Below are 15234 nucleotides of genomic sequence, written 5' to 3'. Positions count from 1 at the left end.
TTTCTGGAAAATACTGTTCATTTGTCGGTGGGTTATCTTGGCGATTTTGTTTCTCACTCTGCTTGTGGGATTCCACTGCCTTGATTCCCATTATGCAGATTTTGAAATTCTTTTTGCATAAAATACACAGAGCCTTGTATGCATTGCCTTGTTCTTGTTTCTACCATGCTACGAAATCTTGAATAAATAGTCAGATAGCCAATTTTCACTGAATTTGCTCTTTCCCATGTTGTTCATGGTGCAGTAACAGCTAGGTAGCAGACAGTGGATCCTCTGCTTTGAGCAGTCTGGCTAGAAACAAAATGAGTAATGCTTTATCCCATGTTTTAGCATTTTTAAAACTTTTGAAAAATTGATTTATGACATTTTAATACCAAGACCTTAAATCTACATTAATGCAATTAATGCCCCCTGAGACTTTTTAAGATCTGTCGGAAACCTGTTGTTTAGTCTGTAAAATGTCCAAAAACAATGAAAAATTCCAATAACAGGTGACAAAGAATTCAGAACCAAACATATTCAATTTACAGTTATGTGAGAAAAATGGCAAATCCTCACATTTAAGAAGCAGGAACCAGCACGATTGGCACTTTTGCTTAATAAAATCAAACAAGTCATACATAAGGTTGTACCATTTATTAGTCAATTTGACAAGTGGCACAATACGTGGATTGACGACACTGTCCTACCCTGAAAAGTTCTTGATTTGAAATAAATAGATTGTAAAGAGAACAAAATTCCACTGAGATGGTTAGTAGATCTAAATAAGGACCACAACTGGAAACATGTTTATATCAAGTTTGTTCTTTTCGTTAATTAAGAAAAGCTGATACAATAAAAAACATTTTCATAGAAACACCTTGCATTCCCCCTAACATGATAAATGGCATTCTGATAGCACCTAGACTAAACTTTACTTACTGTCTGATGCATCTTTGAGTTTGAAAGAAATATATGCTGGAGCTATACTGCCAAGAAGACAGCAAATGCTGCACTAATAGTTTTCACCTGTAATATGAGAGTTCACCCCTTTTGTTTTCAGTTGGTTCTGAATGGAAACTACTTCAATAACTTTGATCTACTGTTTCAGTAAGGCATCAAATATGTGTCTGTTCCATACATTTGTGATAAGTCTTCCATTTCAAAACAACACGGACATGAAAATGGTCCAGTCTCCGTGCTATGCTCTAGGGGTCCTCCTTTATTGAACAACCTGAAATTCTAGCTATCTTTGGGGTAATGCCTTTGTGTTTAGTCTTTGAGAGAAAGAAAGGCACAGTCTGCAGAGCAGGATTAGACAGAAGAGTTCAGTCGAAGTGCTTTGTTGCTGAACTCCTCTCAAGGGAGCAGAAAGTAGCGCACATTGTTGTGGTTTCTTTTCCGTTACATCAGATAAAGATCTTTTTTTTTTCTTTTTCTGGGAGGCCGGGCCTACAGCTCCTGAACCCATGCAGGCAGGTGAAGTGAGACGTCTGCAGCTGCAAGGGAAAAAACAAAACAAAAAAACAAATCTGGTATTTCAGTCCACGACATTAGCAGACCAGTAGCAACAGACACGACGACATCTGGCGTTTTGTGGTCAGCGACAAACAATGCTGAGCAGTTTATTGCCAAGCTTTGTCCACACCCAACCTTTCCCAGAGTGGTTTCAAAGCAGTTGCCTTCAAAGGCTCATATGAAGCTCTGACAGACTGAGAGAGAAGCATCGTCAGGTGTACTGTCCATGAACGTCCTGCCATGTCAACACAAGCACTTATTCTCTGGTTTTTGTCCATATTAATTACAAGTCTGAGAAGATTAGAGCTGCTGGTGAATGAAGGACAGAACTGATGCAGAGGCAGAAGAGCAAACCTCAGGCTGAGTCTTATCTGAACACCGGGGAGGAACAGAGATACTGTATCTGACTCCCCACATGCTTCAGCCCGTTTGGAAAACTCTGTTGATAAACTGGCTGCACTGTGGAATGAACCTTCTTTTTGAGGCGATAATGAAGCGCACAGTTCAACACCGGGCGGAACTCAGAGGCTGTACTGATGGGAGTTTTTCATGACACAGAAATGAAGCTGTTGTCTGCTGCTGGAGCTGGTCGCTGGTCCTTACAAAAGTCTATACAGCATGAGAGTTGAATACATTTAGAGCTATATAAAAACAATTATAGACACAATGGTATACCCTGGAGGGACAAGTTTTTCTCTCCCACGAGAGATGAATATACATATGCAGCAAACGTGGAAAATAAAGAGGTAGCTAACTTATGAAATGTTAAAAAAAATAAACAATACTATACTAAGAATTAAACACTGGTTTACCTTAGCTATGGAGTGATATGGATTCACAACACTGACACATTATGAACTAAATGTCTGCTACCCATAAGAAAAGCTACACCTGCTCATGCCTACCCTTTCATCATTTCTTCAGTAAGACTTTCCTCTTATTAACGTTGTAAGTTATAACAGATCTCATCAACAGAGAAACACAGAAGAGATCAACATGAATCAGTGTATGAATGATTACATTTCACATAGATTCACCAACCTACGTGGAACATTAGTTTTATCTTGATAGTTAAAGATGAAAAAGTATTTTTTCTCCAGAGAGGGAATGATGCAATTTTGGACTCAGTGAAATAAGATTTGTTCCTTTCAGATCATCAGGCAAAACCAAAACGCAGCCTCTTGCACCTCTGTGGACCTCCACTGCCATTTCTTGCACAATTTGTAGACATGAGCAAATAAATAATCACAATCAATAACTGACGTTCAGATCTTTTTTAACCTAAAACTGGTCTCTTACTAAAAGAAGACGAAGCGCAAGTTAACCTCTGATCCCTGACGCATTCCTCAGGAATTTTTCAGCCAAAGGTTTATCCAAATCCTTCAGAACTCGAAACCACTGCTTGCTTCAAAGCCCATCTGGTTTGCAGTGTCTGGAGTCCTGTCAGTAGTTGCGAATGCTGAAGAAGCCCACACTGGTTGGTGACTCTTTGACTGTGACAGTAACAAGATTAGCAGTGACATCTGTTACAAACACGTGTTCGATCAGACTGCGCGTGGGCTTCCAGTCCTGGTTCTGGACCGCTACCGAGCCATCTTGTCCAGCGTAGGAAGAATCCTGGTCAGAGTCTGAGCTGCTCTCCTCCTCACCTGTACTCATGTCATTCATTTTGGCTTTCTTGCCATCTTTGGAGGCCGATCTCTCTTGCTGGCTTTGGACCTCTGTGGAGGATTTTTGCACACAGCCCTTCTCCAGCCTGCCCTGGACTCTGGGGGTCTGGATTTCAGTCGCCTCCTTGACCTTATCTGCTCCAGGCTGGCTCTTGCGGGCCTGAAGTCTCCCAGGGGTCGCTGGACTCTTGGGAGGATTATACTCCTGATTTTGTGAGACAGTAGTTTTCCTTGCTGGGTTTGTTGCGTTTCTCAGGCCTGATGCTGGAGTGGTGCCATTTCCAGGACCATCATTGCTTTGCACCAGTTTGTTCTGAAGGTTGAGCGGCTGAGGGGCAGAACCTTGATTGGAGGAGGCATTTTTAGATGGTAAGGAAGCCACTGCCTTAGTATTGGGTATTCGCTGCAGTGTTGACACAGGGGCCTGGGGTTTCTTTTGTCCATTGGGGGAGCTTAGTGTATGCTGAGTGGTTCCTTGAATGAGGTGTTTGGATGTATTCAAATTCAACGCTGCTACCCCTTTTGATTTACTAGCAGCTGCTTTCAAATCCAGACTTGTCCCACTGCTCATACTGGAGATGGACAGTTTACCCTCAGTGACATTCCTGCTCTGGCTGGATTTGTTCAGGGAGAGGGAGGCAGGTTGGACTGACCTGCCAGATCCCATGGAGCTCATGGAGTTTTTAACAGCCCCACCCTGGGTCAGAGAGCTCCTGTTCTGACCAGCTACTGCATCCCTACCCGAGCCCCGATGAAAACCCATGAAGGTGAAGCTCGCTGGGTGAACCGGCTTCTTGATCGCTCCCGGGAGATCAGTATCTTTGGACGCCTTCAGGATTTTGCGAGGGCCCTTGTTCTGTTGAAATTCCTTCGCGTCAGGAGACGTAGGTTTCCTGCTTCGCTTCTTTGGGGGCTCCTGTTTTGCAACGACAATCTGTGCCTTCTTCTGAGGGACAGGATGAAGGTCTCGTGTTCTGACACCCGGGTTTGCATTTTTAGCGTGGCCGTCGTCGTCATCGTCGTCGTCTGACGAGGATGAAGAGGAGGAGCACGAGGAGGAGGAATCAGAAGATGATGATGATGAGCCAGATGAAGAGCTGCTGGACTTTGGAGCTTCAGGCACATTTTCCTAGATGAAAGAGCAAATATTAGATACTTTGTACTAAGACGATAATGAATAACGGTCTACTTATAATTGTACTTACTAGAATTTTCCGTGGTCGCCCTCTTGGCCTTTTCCCTTTCTTACGCATCAGAAGTTCTTTCTCTTGCTCTCTATAAAACAGAAAAACAAAAACATTAATGAGGGATTACTGAGTATTCCACAACTAATGCTACAGCTCCACATTATCTCAAAAAATTGTGACAAAATTATAAGTTGTTTTTCATTGTTGAATATGATTAAAACATGAAGTAGATTAGCAGTATGACAGCCAATTTATATTAAAAAAAATGCAATATACAATGTAACTATGAGTATAGCTACATCTAGCATGTATTAGTTAGGTCTGAAAAATGCTTTAAAAAAATTAAGATTGCACAAGTCGCTTTGCGTGTGTTTGGGTTCTCCAAAGACAATTTTAAAGATATAGGATGGACCACTCTTGATAAGGACACTGACTTCTTGTTGAATGCAGCCAACAGTCTTGGGTCCAGGATGTTTTCTTGGGGCTCCCAGCTGTTGTGTCTGAAATAAAAAGACATGAAGAGCGTCACACATCACAAGTATTAGTCAAAATATTTAAGCAAGGTGGCCCAGCAAGATTCAAACCCTGCAGCCTCAGCAAGGACAGCAAATTGAGAAAACATCCAACACTTTGTTCATTCAGAAACCGAGGACCCTTGTGCTCCAGCAGCCGTGAACTTACCAGAGGCAATCTGTGTGTTATCTGAGACAAACTACTGGCTCAGAAAACCTTTCATGTTAGCTCACAACAGGTCAAGAACTGAAAGTCTATTATGCTTGTGTCCACAGATCTGTACACTCTACTTTAACCACCAACCAGACATATTAGTGGAAAGCTTGACATGCAGTATACATGAGCTGGACCAATGTTGTTACTTGACTGAAAACAACAGATTGCGTAACAGCGTCTGGAATCATTTCCAACAGTGATTTTGAAGGGCTGCGTCTTCAATTTTTTTCTTTCCTTTCTGAAACAGATGATTTGACTAGCACACCCATTTAAAGCAGTGTCTGGCCAGCTGTGCTGAGGTGAGAAAGTGGGCAGGTTTTGAATTCCTTGAAGTGAAATAGAAGGATCAATTTGCCAGGGCTAAAGAGAGGATGTGAAGGGAGAAAAGGGAAAAGCAGAGAATTTGATACATTTTCTGGGGCTGCTGCAGAAATATGAGGGGAATTTCTGGGAAAGTTTGGCTTTTTCAGTGACAGAAGGTACTTCACAACTTGCCTCCCACACCTACTAAATCAAATTCAGGTTTGCGTTTCTCACAGTGAGCATGAGCGTGGTGAAAACCAGACAGTTCATCTCTGTAGAAAAACATGAACACACCAGGAAGGAAGAACATTTTTAGGTCATAGGTGTTCAGGCATTTATGGGAAGTGATGAAAATATCGACTTTGTTGTGCTTGTGATGGCACAGCATGAAGTGTGCTTTAGATAGCAAAAATAACCTTGTTTTTCACTTGGTTCATTATAGCACCTGGACACTGTCACATGGTCCAGTGCTTTTCTAAAATCGCTAAATTAGTCAAGTGTCAATTTTTGCTTTGTTTAAGCTGTAATAAAGTTTTTTTCTAGATTTGAAAATCAAAGAAGCTGATAGCTTCCTTCCTGAGAGCCTAATGAGCTGCATTGTGAGTGTCTAATCATTTGATAATTTGTACAAATTTAGGAGCAAAAAAAACTTGCTTAGCTGCAGCAACAAACTGAAAACAGATCACATTGTGTTTAGTCTTGAAGTGATCTGAACTACATGCATTTGTAATGACCTTTCTCCTCATCACTTGTTGTTGAATAGCCTATTCTGATCAGCAGTCACCACTGAAATAATCAACCCCCACCCTTTCCCTACACACACACACACACACACACACACACACACACACACACACACAAAGGATGTGGTTCTAACAGAAAGCCATGGAGCTGGCAGGCAACAGTGTGCATTGATGGTGGATTACAGCAACAATGTGGAGAGAACAGAAAGGGCAAGTGACAAGAAATGAAGACAGAGTGGAGCCTTACAAGCAGCAACATAAATGCAGATTAAAACCAGAGCAAAATAACTGTAGCATTTGGTGTTCTGCAACAAATCTAATATTATATAAAATAGTTATAAATCAAATATCAATTGAAATAGTCCATGTAAATATGACTGACTGCTCGGTCACACATAAATAACTTGTTTAAAGTCAGAAATAAAATGATTGAAACATCACATTTATGTGAATAAATATCGGTATGGTAAAGATAAAACTGATGTAGGCTAAAAAAGTATTTACTTTGGCTTTCCGCTAACTTCCTAAATTTGAGGTGTCATGAACAAAAGAAAGCAAATGTAAAGGCAGAATTTGAGAGCTGTATTTGAATAAACTGCGATCGGAGACTAAATGTGGTGATGTCGCGTCGGTGTTGTTGTTCCGACTGGGTGGTTTGACAAAAAAATTCAAGGTTTGATCTTACAGTTTTACTGAAAGCAACAAGCGACACGTTGTTGTTGTTTTCATTGTTTCGGGCTGAGCAGAGCACCACTTGTACTTACTTGGATGACCATCCCCTCCACTTCACCAGAAACTCCAACTTTCCCTGAAAGCAGACCGAGAGCAGGAGAAGGTTTGTAAACAGGCGCTGGGAAACAACGCGGATAAAAGTGAAAATGTTTCTCAGCTCTCACCTTTCTCAGGCGTTTGTTTAAAATGCATTCCGCATCAAAAACCTGCTCTCCCACGGCGCTCAGCTCCTCCATGTCTGCCTTCACCCCGAGTAAGAGCCCTTTATCAAAAGACAAGAGGCGCGTCCAGCTCACCGGAATTACGCGCGGCCAGGACGGATGTTCACAGTGTGGCCTTCAAAATAAAGGTCTTCTCAGTTAAAGCGCCGACAGACAATATAAAGATACACATACAAATACTGTCAATGGTCTGTACAGTCTAATAACTTATTAATGCAAATGCAGGTCTGTTTATTAGTGTTTTTTTGTTTTAAAGTGATGGATTGGTATATTTAATCACACACGATTATCATTTATTAAGAGTAGGATATGCCTTGTATATGAAAACCTACTTGGCAATAAAGCTGTTTCTAATTTTTGATTCTGTTTTGAAGTAATAATTATAAATGAGTGAGAGTTTTATCTGTTGTCCCAGTCCAGATGTTAAAAATGCCCCCTAAAAATTTTTTAAAACGTGTATAAATATTTTAGTGCAAGTTACTTCAGTAATGTCACTTGTTTTTGGTTTTAAATAGTAAGTTAATTTAAATGTTTTTATTAATGTGGGTGTAGTAATGTTAACATTTTTAGGTAAGTTGTTTAAAATGATCTTTAAAGTAAATAAAGCTTGCTGTATTTTGTAGATCTATCATACAGGCTAATTATTCATAATGTTTAGTACATTTAAATGGTCAGTTAATGAAAGGAAATTGGTCAAGATTTTTAATTGTTTGGCTATAAGATGCAAATTTGCATGCATTGGTCAAACCATCCACACATACAATGTCTCATTGTCACATCTGCACTATCACCTTAATGAAAAATGACAACAAAACATGCAATACAAAAGTGACATTACCTCACAGAAACTTTACAATTAAGTATTTTTAGTACTGTGTGTTGTTGGGTTTTTTTTTAGTTTGACGGAGATACAATGCACACAAAGCCTCCAAGCATTGTATTTGAAGGTCTTAACCGGAAGTTGTGAGCTTCTGTGCTTAACTTGACACTCTTACGCGAAGAGAGGCGGGCAACTGAGAATATTGTTGCTTAAATATGTGCCTTGGCAGCCACCGTCCTCTGATCGAAAAGCGTTCACTTATTGTAATTGGAAGTAGAGGCATTGACGTGATTAAACAATTTACTGTTGCTTCTGTAATTACATCCTAAAACGCATCGTTTATGTGTAAAGTATTTCACATTCGTTTTATTGCTTTACGCCGTATTCTCTTCATGCTGCCTTCCTGTTTTAGTCTATTTGGTCGGGGTTTTTTTTAATAATTAAAGCGTCTTTTACATCATGAAATTAGGGTGAAGTCAGGTAAATGGGGCACTTTTTGGCAGATTACCAAGAAAACCTACTAAAACTGGAAAGACTACATTGAGTATTGCTTTTATAACTTGTTATAGTTCTCTGCTACACGTCTACAAAGAAAACATGTTAACAAGTAAAATAATTTAGAAACTGGACTTTCAAACACATCGACAGCTCCTAAATTACCTCACTCCGTTAAATGGGACAGTCACGTTTGTTTGTATTTTGAATCCACTTATCAGATCAATCATTAAATCATTATTGAAACCTGTGGCTACTCATTACAGAATGATTGTCCAACTTTATTGCCATCCTATCCCTGTTCTAATTACCAATATGAGAAAATCAATCTGCCATATGGCTCACCTTGTAATTACAGGATCAATGGTTTTTTGTTTTTTTTTAATTTATTTCTTTGCTCTGCCCATACCAGTTATTTCAGACCAATAAAATGGCTGTTTTATGCAAAGCATATTTGTAGTAACAATGCAATAACATGTTCGGTGACTGTCTGCTAATATTTAAAGAGCCCAAGATGTAAAACCTTATTTGTCCCATTTTACTCTATGCCTCAATGAATCTGATTCACCTTTACAGATAGTTAGATACATTTGGTCCATCATGGCCTCAAATGCTTTCATTCAAGGCAATTAACAGTGCTGAACAGGTTTAAGTCAACCTCATAAGTAAAGTCAAACATCTAACTACAACACATTGTGAATCAAACAGAGAATAATAGTCTTCAGCCTACATATAAACCTTGTTAACTCATACACTGCATCAGAAGTTTCATCTAAATAGTCATCAAAATAACACACATTTATCTGAAAAGTTATTTTATAAGTTTGATCATAATCAAATCATAATTTACAAAATGGACATGCAACAACTCTTGTGTAATTCACAGTTTATTTTCGCTCATGGGATGAAAGAGAATCATCCAGGACTGTCCACAGGCAGCTGGTTGTCAATGTCAGGCTGCAGCAGAAAGTTTTTGTGTGTGTATGTGTAAGATCATCAGAGCGAAGTTTGTTTTGTCTTTTCTTTTTCTGGAGGATGTTCTGGATTTCCTGATCTGAAACACAGGAAAAAGAAATTCATTGGGGGGTACAGCTGAGAGCTAAACAATATTGTTTATGAACTTTTGGCTGAATGTTATCAAAATAATGTGATCATACTGTGTTTTTTCCACTTCTTTTGTTGATCTTGATTTTAAAAGATAGTCCTAATTTAAATAATGTCTAATCTAATGTAATGATTAGAATAGAATTAATTTAAAACATGTAAAATTATTTTGAATGCAGTAGCCATATTCTGACATTAATATCAATATCACAAACCCAACACTACAGGGGACAAACCTGGGGACTTTGTGATTACCTTTTATTTTTGCGTTTGTTGTAGAGTATTTTGTGGGATGTCATTACTATAAAAATTACAACAAGAGATCCAGCCACTGCAGTCAGTCCAATGAAGACATTTTGCAGGAAATTCATATCTCCACCTGAAACAAAACAGAACATATGGAGAGAACACTTTCACAGTTCAAGTATGCGTTTTGAAGAGTTGGTACTGTTAATTCTAGACTGATGCTGCGTACTACTGGTATTTTGTGCTTATATTAAATAGCTGTATATATGTAGTATATTTATGAAGGACCACAGCGTTATTTTTTTTACTATTTTGCTTTCCCCCTAAAAGTATCTGGTTTTGCAAAACAGCAAAACCTAAGGCAACCAGAATACTGGCTCTGCAGGCACTAAGTTGCATCAACCAACCACATGGTGGCGCTTTAACAACTTTTACATTCTGTCCTATAACTTCTTAATCGTGTTGCCCAGGCACAAAATTATTATTGTTGCACAGTCAGTGCTGTCAGAAATGCACACAATAGCCCTAAGTGTGGATTAATCCACTGCTGGAAATAGTCCCCAACAACACCACAACTGCTTTCAGTTTGAGGAATGTTTGCTAAAAAGTACAAAAATGACACCATACATTTTTTAAAGATTTTTTTTTTGTTTCAGTAGAAACCAATGGGTTTTTGGCTGAATTTGACAGACAAGGAAGGAAAGTCATAAAATTTTGAGACAAACAAACATATTGTTGTTTTTGGTATTTTTGTGGCAGTAAGAAACATAAAATATTGGCAGCATTGTCCGTTAATCATTTAACACCAGACACTTTAGACAACCTTTCTTACACTCTCTTTTCAAAGTTACTATGACCAATGCCAAATCTTCTTTTTTGTTTTAACCTACAGTAGCTCTACGTCTGATTTGGACATATGTGAAGCCGGAAATGATGGATGAATGGCCTAGTAATGAAGGAGCAGGTGTTGGAGCGACACACTTTTGAGGCCACGGGGAGAGACTCACTCACCCTGAGTGGTAGCGCTCGTAACCAGCATGTGTTTGGTGGCATTAAGGTGGCCATCGTTGACCTCAGGCTGGATGCCCAGGATATGACACATCAAGGGGTAGATGTTCACCGTCTCAAAGGGCCCCACCTCCAGGTTCTTGTGAAATGCTGGACCCACTGCCCTGAAGAAGGGCTTCATGTCCATCTCGTGGTTGTCATAGCCGTGCTCACCCTTGTTGAACTGAACCGGAAAGTACTGCAAGGACACAGAGGGATGGATAACGTTACATGCATGACCCAGTTTGTTAGATTCAATTAGACTGTAACTTTTATAAGCCAGTGATTTTAGTACCAGGACCTTATCAGCAACAGAGTTGTCACATCTTGGCTTACTCATATCTAGTCAGCAGAGGGAGGTATTGCCCAAGTGAAAGAGCCGTTACCATACTGTAGAATGAAGGCCCACATTTTTGTGACTTCTAACAACCAATGAAAGTGGCTAAATGAGAATTTTAATCCGTCTCTAAAATTTCCATTTTCATTAAATACTCATAGGACATAATTTCTTTGGTAATTTCAGAGTATGTATTTTGTTTATCACCAACAAAATGTGATAAGTGTGATATCACTATGCTTAATAGCCACTTATCTCAGCAATTATGTAACAGCCTCAACATGCTTATCCTTCTCTGAGATCAAACAAAGAGGAGCTTAAGTGGCCATAAAGGAGAGAAAAGAGTTTCAGATAATACAGTAAATTTCATGGCCAGTCGTAACCTATAGACTTTAGATAACAGGTTTGATCAGTGGATTCACAGCACTGATTATTTTCTTCATATCAGCATTTGAAGACATTTTATGATTTCAGTTGTGTACTCTTGAAATGAATTTATGATTTGTCGCTTCTCAGTACTGAGTGACACATTTAGATGCAAAGTTAGCGCTCAGTGGAGTGACTAAGTGAGTTGGAGTCAAACGAAAACACTAATTTTGAATTTTAAGGCATGAATAGCTGCATGAAGCATTTGAGAGCACTACATGTGATCAGACAGGCCTGGATTATCCTGAGTATGTGCAGCTCCACTTGATTGAAATTGTAATGTACTAAGATTAGAATTTAACTCCTTGTTTGTGGTTAAAAAGAGTCCAGTTTCACCATTTCCTGTGAGCAAAATGCTACTGGTAATGGAAGTATTTCTGTCGTCAACACCTGAGGACATTTCTTGAATAGACTGGGTGGCACATAAACACTGTTTATCTGGCTATTTTGCTGCCTCAGTATATCAGTGCCCTTTCATTTTATTCCTTTATAACCACTTAATGGTGTAATAGCATAATCATTAGTGACTGCTCTTAGCACCAATACCATCACAGCGTGAAAAGTAACTGTTGTGGCAGCTTTTGCTCTTAGTAGTAGTTAAAGTAATGTTTTCGCATGCTGCTGCTTTAAAGCTACACTCAGCAGCTTGGCAAGTTGATGGGCACAAATGGCAACCTGAGGTAACTGTTCACTTTAAAGGGTAAATCAATAGGACATGCAGTGGGCAGAAAACTGCTGCTGCACATCTCTCTATGGCTGTTAACTTTCCAGCTTGTTGCATTTTTGGCTAAACCCAAGTCAGTGATATCAGAAAAAAACGTATGGTTTGACACGTCTCATCATTAATGCTGCCTCTTAGTGATTGATTAACATTGAACAGTTGTATTTCTGCAAAATGCTTGCCTGCGGCCTCACAGGCCTCAAACAACCAATTATTGAGTATGAAAGTTAGAAAAAGAAAACTTGACTCTATCTGTCAACGCACCCCATTGATTACATATCCAGGGTCGGCCCATAAAATGATGGGGAGGATGCGATCATTTTTGGCGAAGTGGAGGCGCTCTGGCATCTCCTCCTTCTTGAACACATGGAGGTGTGGATGGGCGCCCTTCAAGGCATTGTAAACCTTCTCCAGTTTGCCTGGCTTCGGCAACAGCATCCCAGAAGGGCCAAAATCCACCAGGTGAAAGGACAGGTCACGGAACGAGAAGCCCGGGATCTTGGACAGGGTGATCTCCTCCACCAGACCGTTTCGGTACACCGTGGTCATGCCGTGGTCTGCTGTAATGATGATGTTAAGGCGGTCAGTCAGCCCGTGTTGCTCAGCTGAGTGTCGAATATAACCCACCGTCCGGTCCACTTGCTTGACCATCTCCCGACGCTCTGGGGAATCAGGTCCATATCTGTGGCCTGTGCCATCCGGCTCACCAAAGTACAGGGATACAAAGTCCAGATCCTGGTCTCTGAACCAGTCCATCACCTTGTATGCATTCTCTCGCCAAGCGGTCTCGTTTTTGTAGTTGTAAAGCAGTGGCTCCACTTCCCGCACCATAGCAACCTGTCCCTGGTAACTGGAAGCTGTGCCAGGAAAGTGAAGAGAGCCAGCTTTTAGGCCCTGGAAGGGTAGGAAAACGACACAGTAAGATCACACACATATACATGTTCTTGACTGTATTCAAGCATGCTGAGAACTGATCTGCACATACTGTACATGGAAACCAAAACAGTAGTTTCTGGATTTCATTAATTTTCTGAAACCTACAGCTGAACCTTTTAGGCAGCAGATGTCATTTGCATGCAGTTAACATCTATACCTGCCAAATAATTTGCAGTATAACTGCGGTGATTTACCTGAAATTATTCAGCAGCCCTTCAAAGGTGTTTTGTCAAGAGAAATGGTTTCTAGTGCTGTAAACTGCAAAACAGTCTCTCACAGTGATAAGACGGAAATTGTGCTGCACAGACCTGTCTCTGCGCTGTGATCCAGATAGGCAGAGTGCCATTGTCCCACCACTCATTCACAAACTGAGTCTGATAGTAAGGCTTCTTCTCGGTGCTGGTGATGTTGAACCACATGTTGTGGATTACCCCGTGATTCTCAATGTAGCGGCCTACAGAAGAGAATCACTGTCAAGTCTGCTTGCACTCATTATTCATAGCGTGACACATTCACATTAAAAATTCTATCAACTTAACGGGCTGAGTGGCATGACGCTTTTGGACAAGGTCTTATGACCAACTTCGGAGATTAGAGGAATTTAATTTCAAGGAAGTTAAATTTCTTTTAGCTGGCACTGATGATTTGAGAGTCAAAATAAGAAAGGGAGCAGAGAATTCTTCCCTCAGTCATCCAAGCATAATTATCTTACTCAGCTATAAAAGCTGTTGGACCCTGGGACATTCAATTACAACTAATTCCTTTTTCCTGTGGCTTTTTTTTTCAATCCTAGCAAAGTAAACTCAGAGCGGTTTCCTATTCCGCCATGATATGCAGATCCCCTGCCAACTGGAAGCACTGTTGTAGAAAATGAAACACTTTACCTGTCAAGAGGGTGAAGTGTGTAGGACTGGTGATAGTGAGGTAAGGAGGTGTGACATACAGGGCTTTGACTCCATCCTTGGCCATTTTGTCGAGGTTCGGTGTGTCCACATCACGGTCGTAATCCCACCGGAATCCATCGAAGGAGATCAGCAGCACCTTCTGTCTCTGTTTGTTTGCCGGGGCTCCGAGGATGGACGAGGCCCAGAGGAGGCAAAGACTTGCAGTCCACAGCATGGCGAACACAGGCACTTCTCTAATCTTTACTGACTCTATCCTCCAGCTAACACTCTCATTTACAAGAGGATCTACCTCTTGGCATCCCACCTGAGGTTTCTGTGGCCAACAGCTCCTGAGCAAAGTTTCACCAACCTATCTTATCTCATAGATTGGACACACTTTATCTCAGCACTTTCTGCATGCGGCCTGATGATGTTTATGAGTCAATTTTACGACTGGGACTTGTGTTCACAGTGAATTTCGCCCCCCCTGTTTTGCTCTTGAGGACTGGCAGTAAAGCAGATTAATCTCTCCAGGCATCATGGCTGTTTGTTTCCCCCTAACTCGCTTGTTGATGCTGTCTTTCTGTTTGCCTGCCTGCCCGTCTGTGTGTCGGAGTTTCCTGTGAATCATTGACAATGGGGGAATGACACTTTGATGGGTTTCACCTTGAGTTGGGATGGTGCATGATTGATCTGACACCAGGAAAATGAAGAGGAAAATGAGAGTATATATCTCTTCGTCAGCTAGCAGTGGTCTCTTGGGAAGAAAAGACCCTAATAGACATATTCATTTTAATAACTCTAATGTGTATATTAGCCCCGGGATATTGTTAAAAGATCTTTTAAAATCTACATTGATTTTTTTGGCAATTGCCATGACGATGGACAAACTGTTAAAAAGTGAACTGCAGCCTCCTCTGTGTCTCAGCTCAGATCATACCCTGCGTTCTCATCCAGACATTATAAATCACTGCGTTGTGATGTAACCTTATCAACGTCCATCAAATTTCTAGACAAGCTAACTCTTCAAATTTGTTCTTTATTGTGTGTGTCCTTGGCAGAGGTTCAAGGGAATTGTCCAATCTTTATGGAGATAAGGGATAACATTCATCAGCTTTCATTTACCTCATTCATAT

At 40.5% G+C, this 15234-nt stretch overlaps 2 protein-coding genes across 2 annotated transcripts; both read right to left on the bottom strand.

The window, feature by feature from the left end:
- Positions 1-621: 621 nt before the first annotated feature.
- cbx2 (chromobox homolog 2 (Drosophila Pc class)) lies at positions 622-7125 on the bottom strand. Its single transcript, XM_050068153.1, has 5 exons — positions 7026-7125; positions 6894-6937; positions 4789-4854; positions 4373-4442; positions 622-4296 (listed from the first exon to the last, which is right to left on the bottom strand). The coding sequence occupies exons 1-5, from the start codon at positions 7095-7097 to the stop codon at positions 2941-2943; spliced, it is 1608 nt and encodes a 535-aa protein (XP_049924110.1). The 5' UTR covers positions 7098-7125; the 3' UTR covers positions 622-2940.
- Positions 7126-9342: 2217 nt separating this feature from the next.
- On the bottom strand, positions 9343-14415 carry LOC126404818 (ectonucleotide pyrophosphatase/phosphodiesterase family member 7-like). Its single transcript, XM_050068154.1, has 6 exons — positions 14099-14415; positions 13523-13668; positions 12543-13172; positions 10759-10993; positions 9757-9880; positions 9343-9451 (listed from the first exon to the last, which is right to left on the bottom strand). The coding sequence occupies exons 1-6, from the start codon at positions 14331-14333 to the stop codon at positions 9394-9396; spliced, it is 1428 nt and encodes a 475-aa protein (XP_049924111.1). The 5' UTR covers positions 14334-14415; the 3' UTR covers positions 9343-9393.
- Positions 14416-15234: the final 819 nt, after the last annotated feature.

This window comes from Epinephelus moara, chromosome 18, assembly GCF_006386435.1.
Source record: "Epinephelus moara isolate mb chromosome 18, YSFRI_EMoa_1.0, whole genome shotgun sequence".
Classification (NCBI taxonomy): Eukaryota; Metazoa; Chordata; class Actinopteri; order Perciformes; family Serranidae; genus Epinephelus; species Epinephelus moara.
This window is presented reverse-complemented; position numbering and strand designations above follow the sequence as displayed.

What these genes read in the sequence shown, in the direction of transcription:
- cbx2 (XM_050068153.1), bottom strand. Translation starts at nt 7,097, where the DNA reads ATGGAGGAGCTGAGCGCCGTGGGAGAGCAGGTTTTTGATGCGGAATGC. An exon ending in TAAACAAACGCCTGAGAAAG is followed by an intron (nt 6,938 to 7,025) that starts GTGAGAGCTGAG and finishes GTCTGCTTTCAG; the next exon opens with GGAAAGTTGGAGTTTCTGGT. An exon ending in GGCGACCACGGAAAATTCTA is followed by an intron (nt 4,297 to 4,372) that starts GTAAGTACAATT and finishes TCTTTCATCTAG; the next exon opens with GAAAATGTGCCTGAAGCTCC.
- LOC126404818 (XM_050068154.1), bottom strand. Translation starts at nt 14,333, where the DNA reads ATGCTGTGGACTGCAAGTCTTTGCCTCCTCTGGGCCTCGTCCATCCTC. An exon ending in TACGAGCGCTACCACTCAGG is followed by an intron (nt 9,881 to 10,758) that starts GTGAGTGAGTCT and finishes GTTTTGTTTCAG; the next exon opens with GTGGAGATATGAATTTCCTG. An exon ending in AACAAACGCAAAAATAAAAG is followed by an intron (nt 9,452 to 9,756) that starts GTAATCACAAAG and finishes CCTGTGTTTCAG; the next exon opens with ATCAGGAAATCCAGAACATC.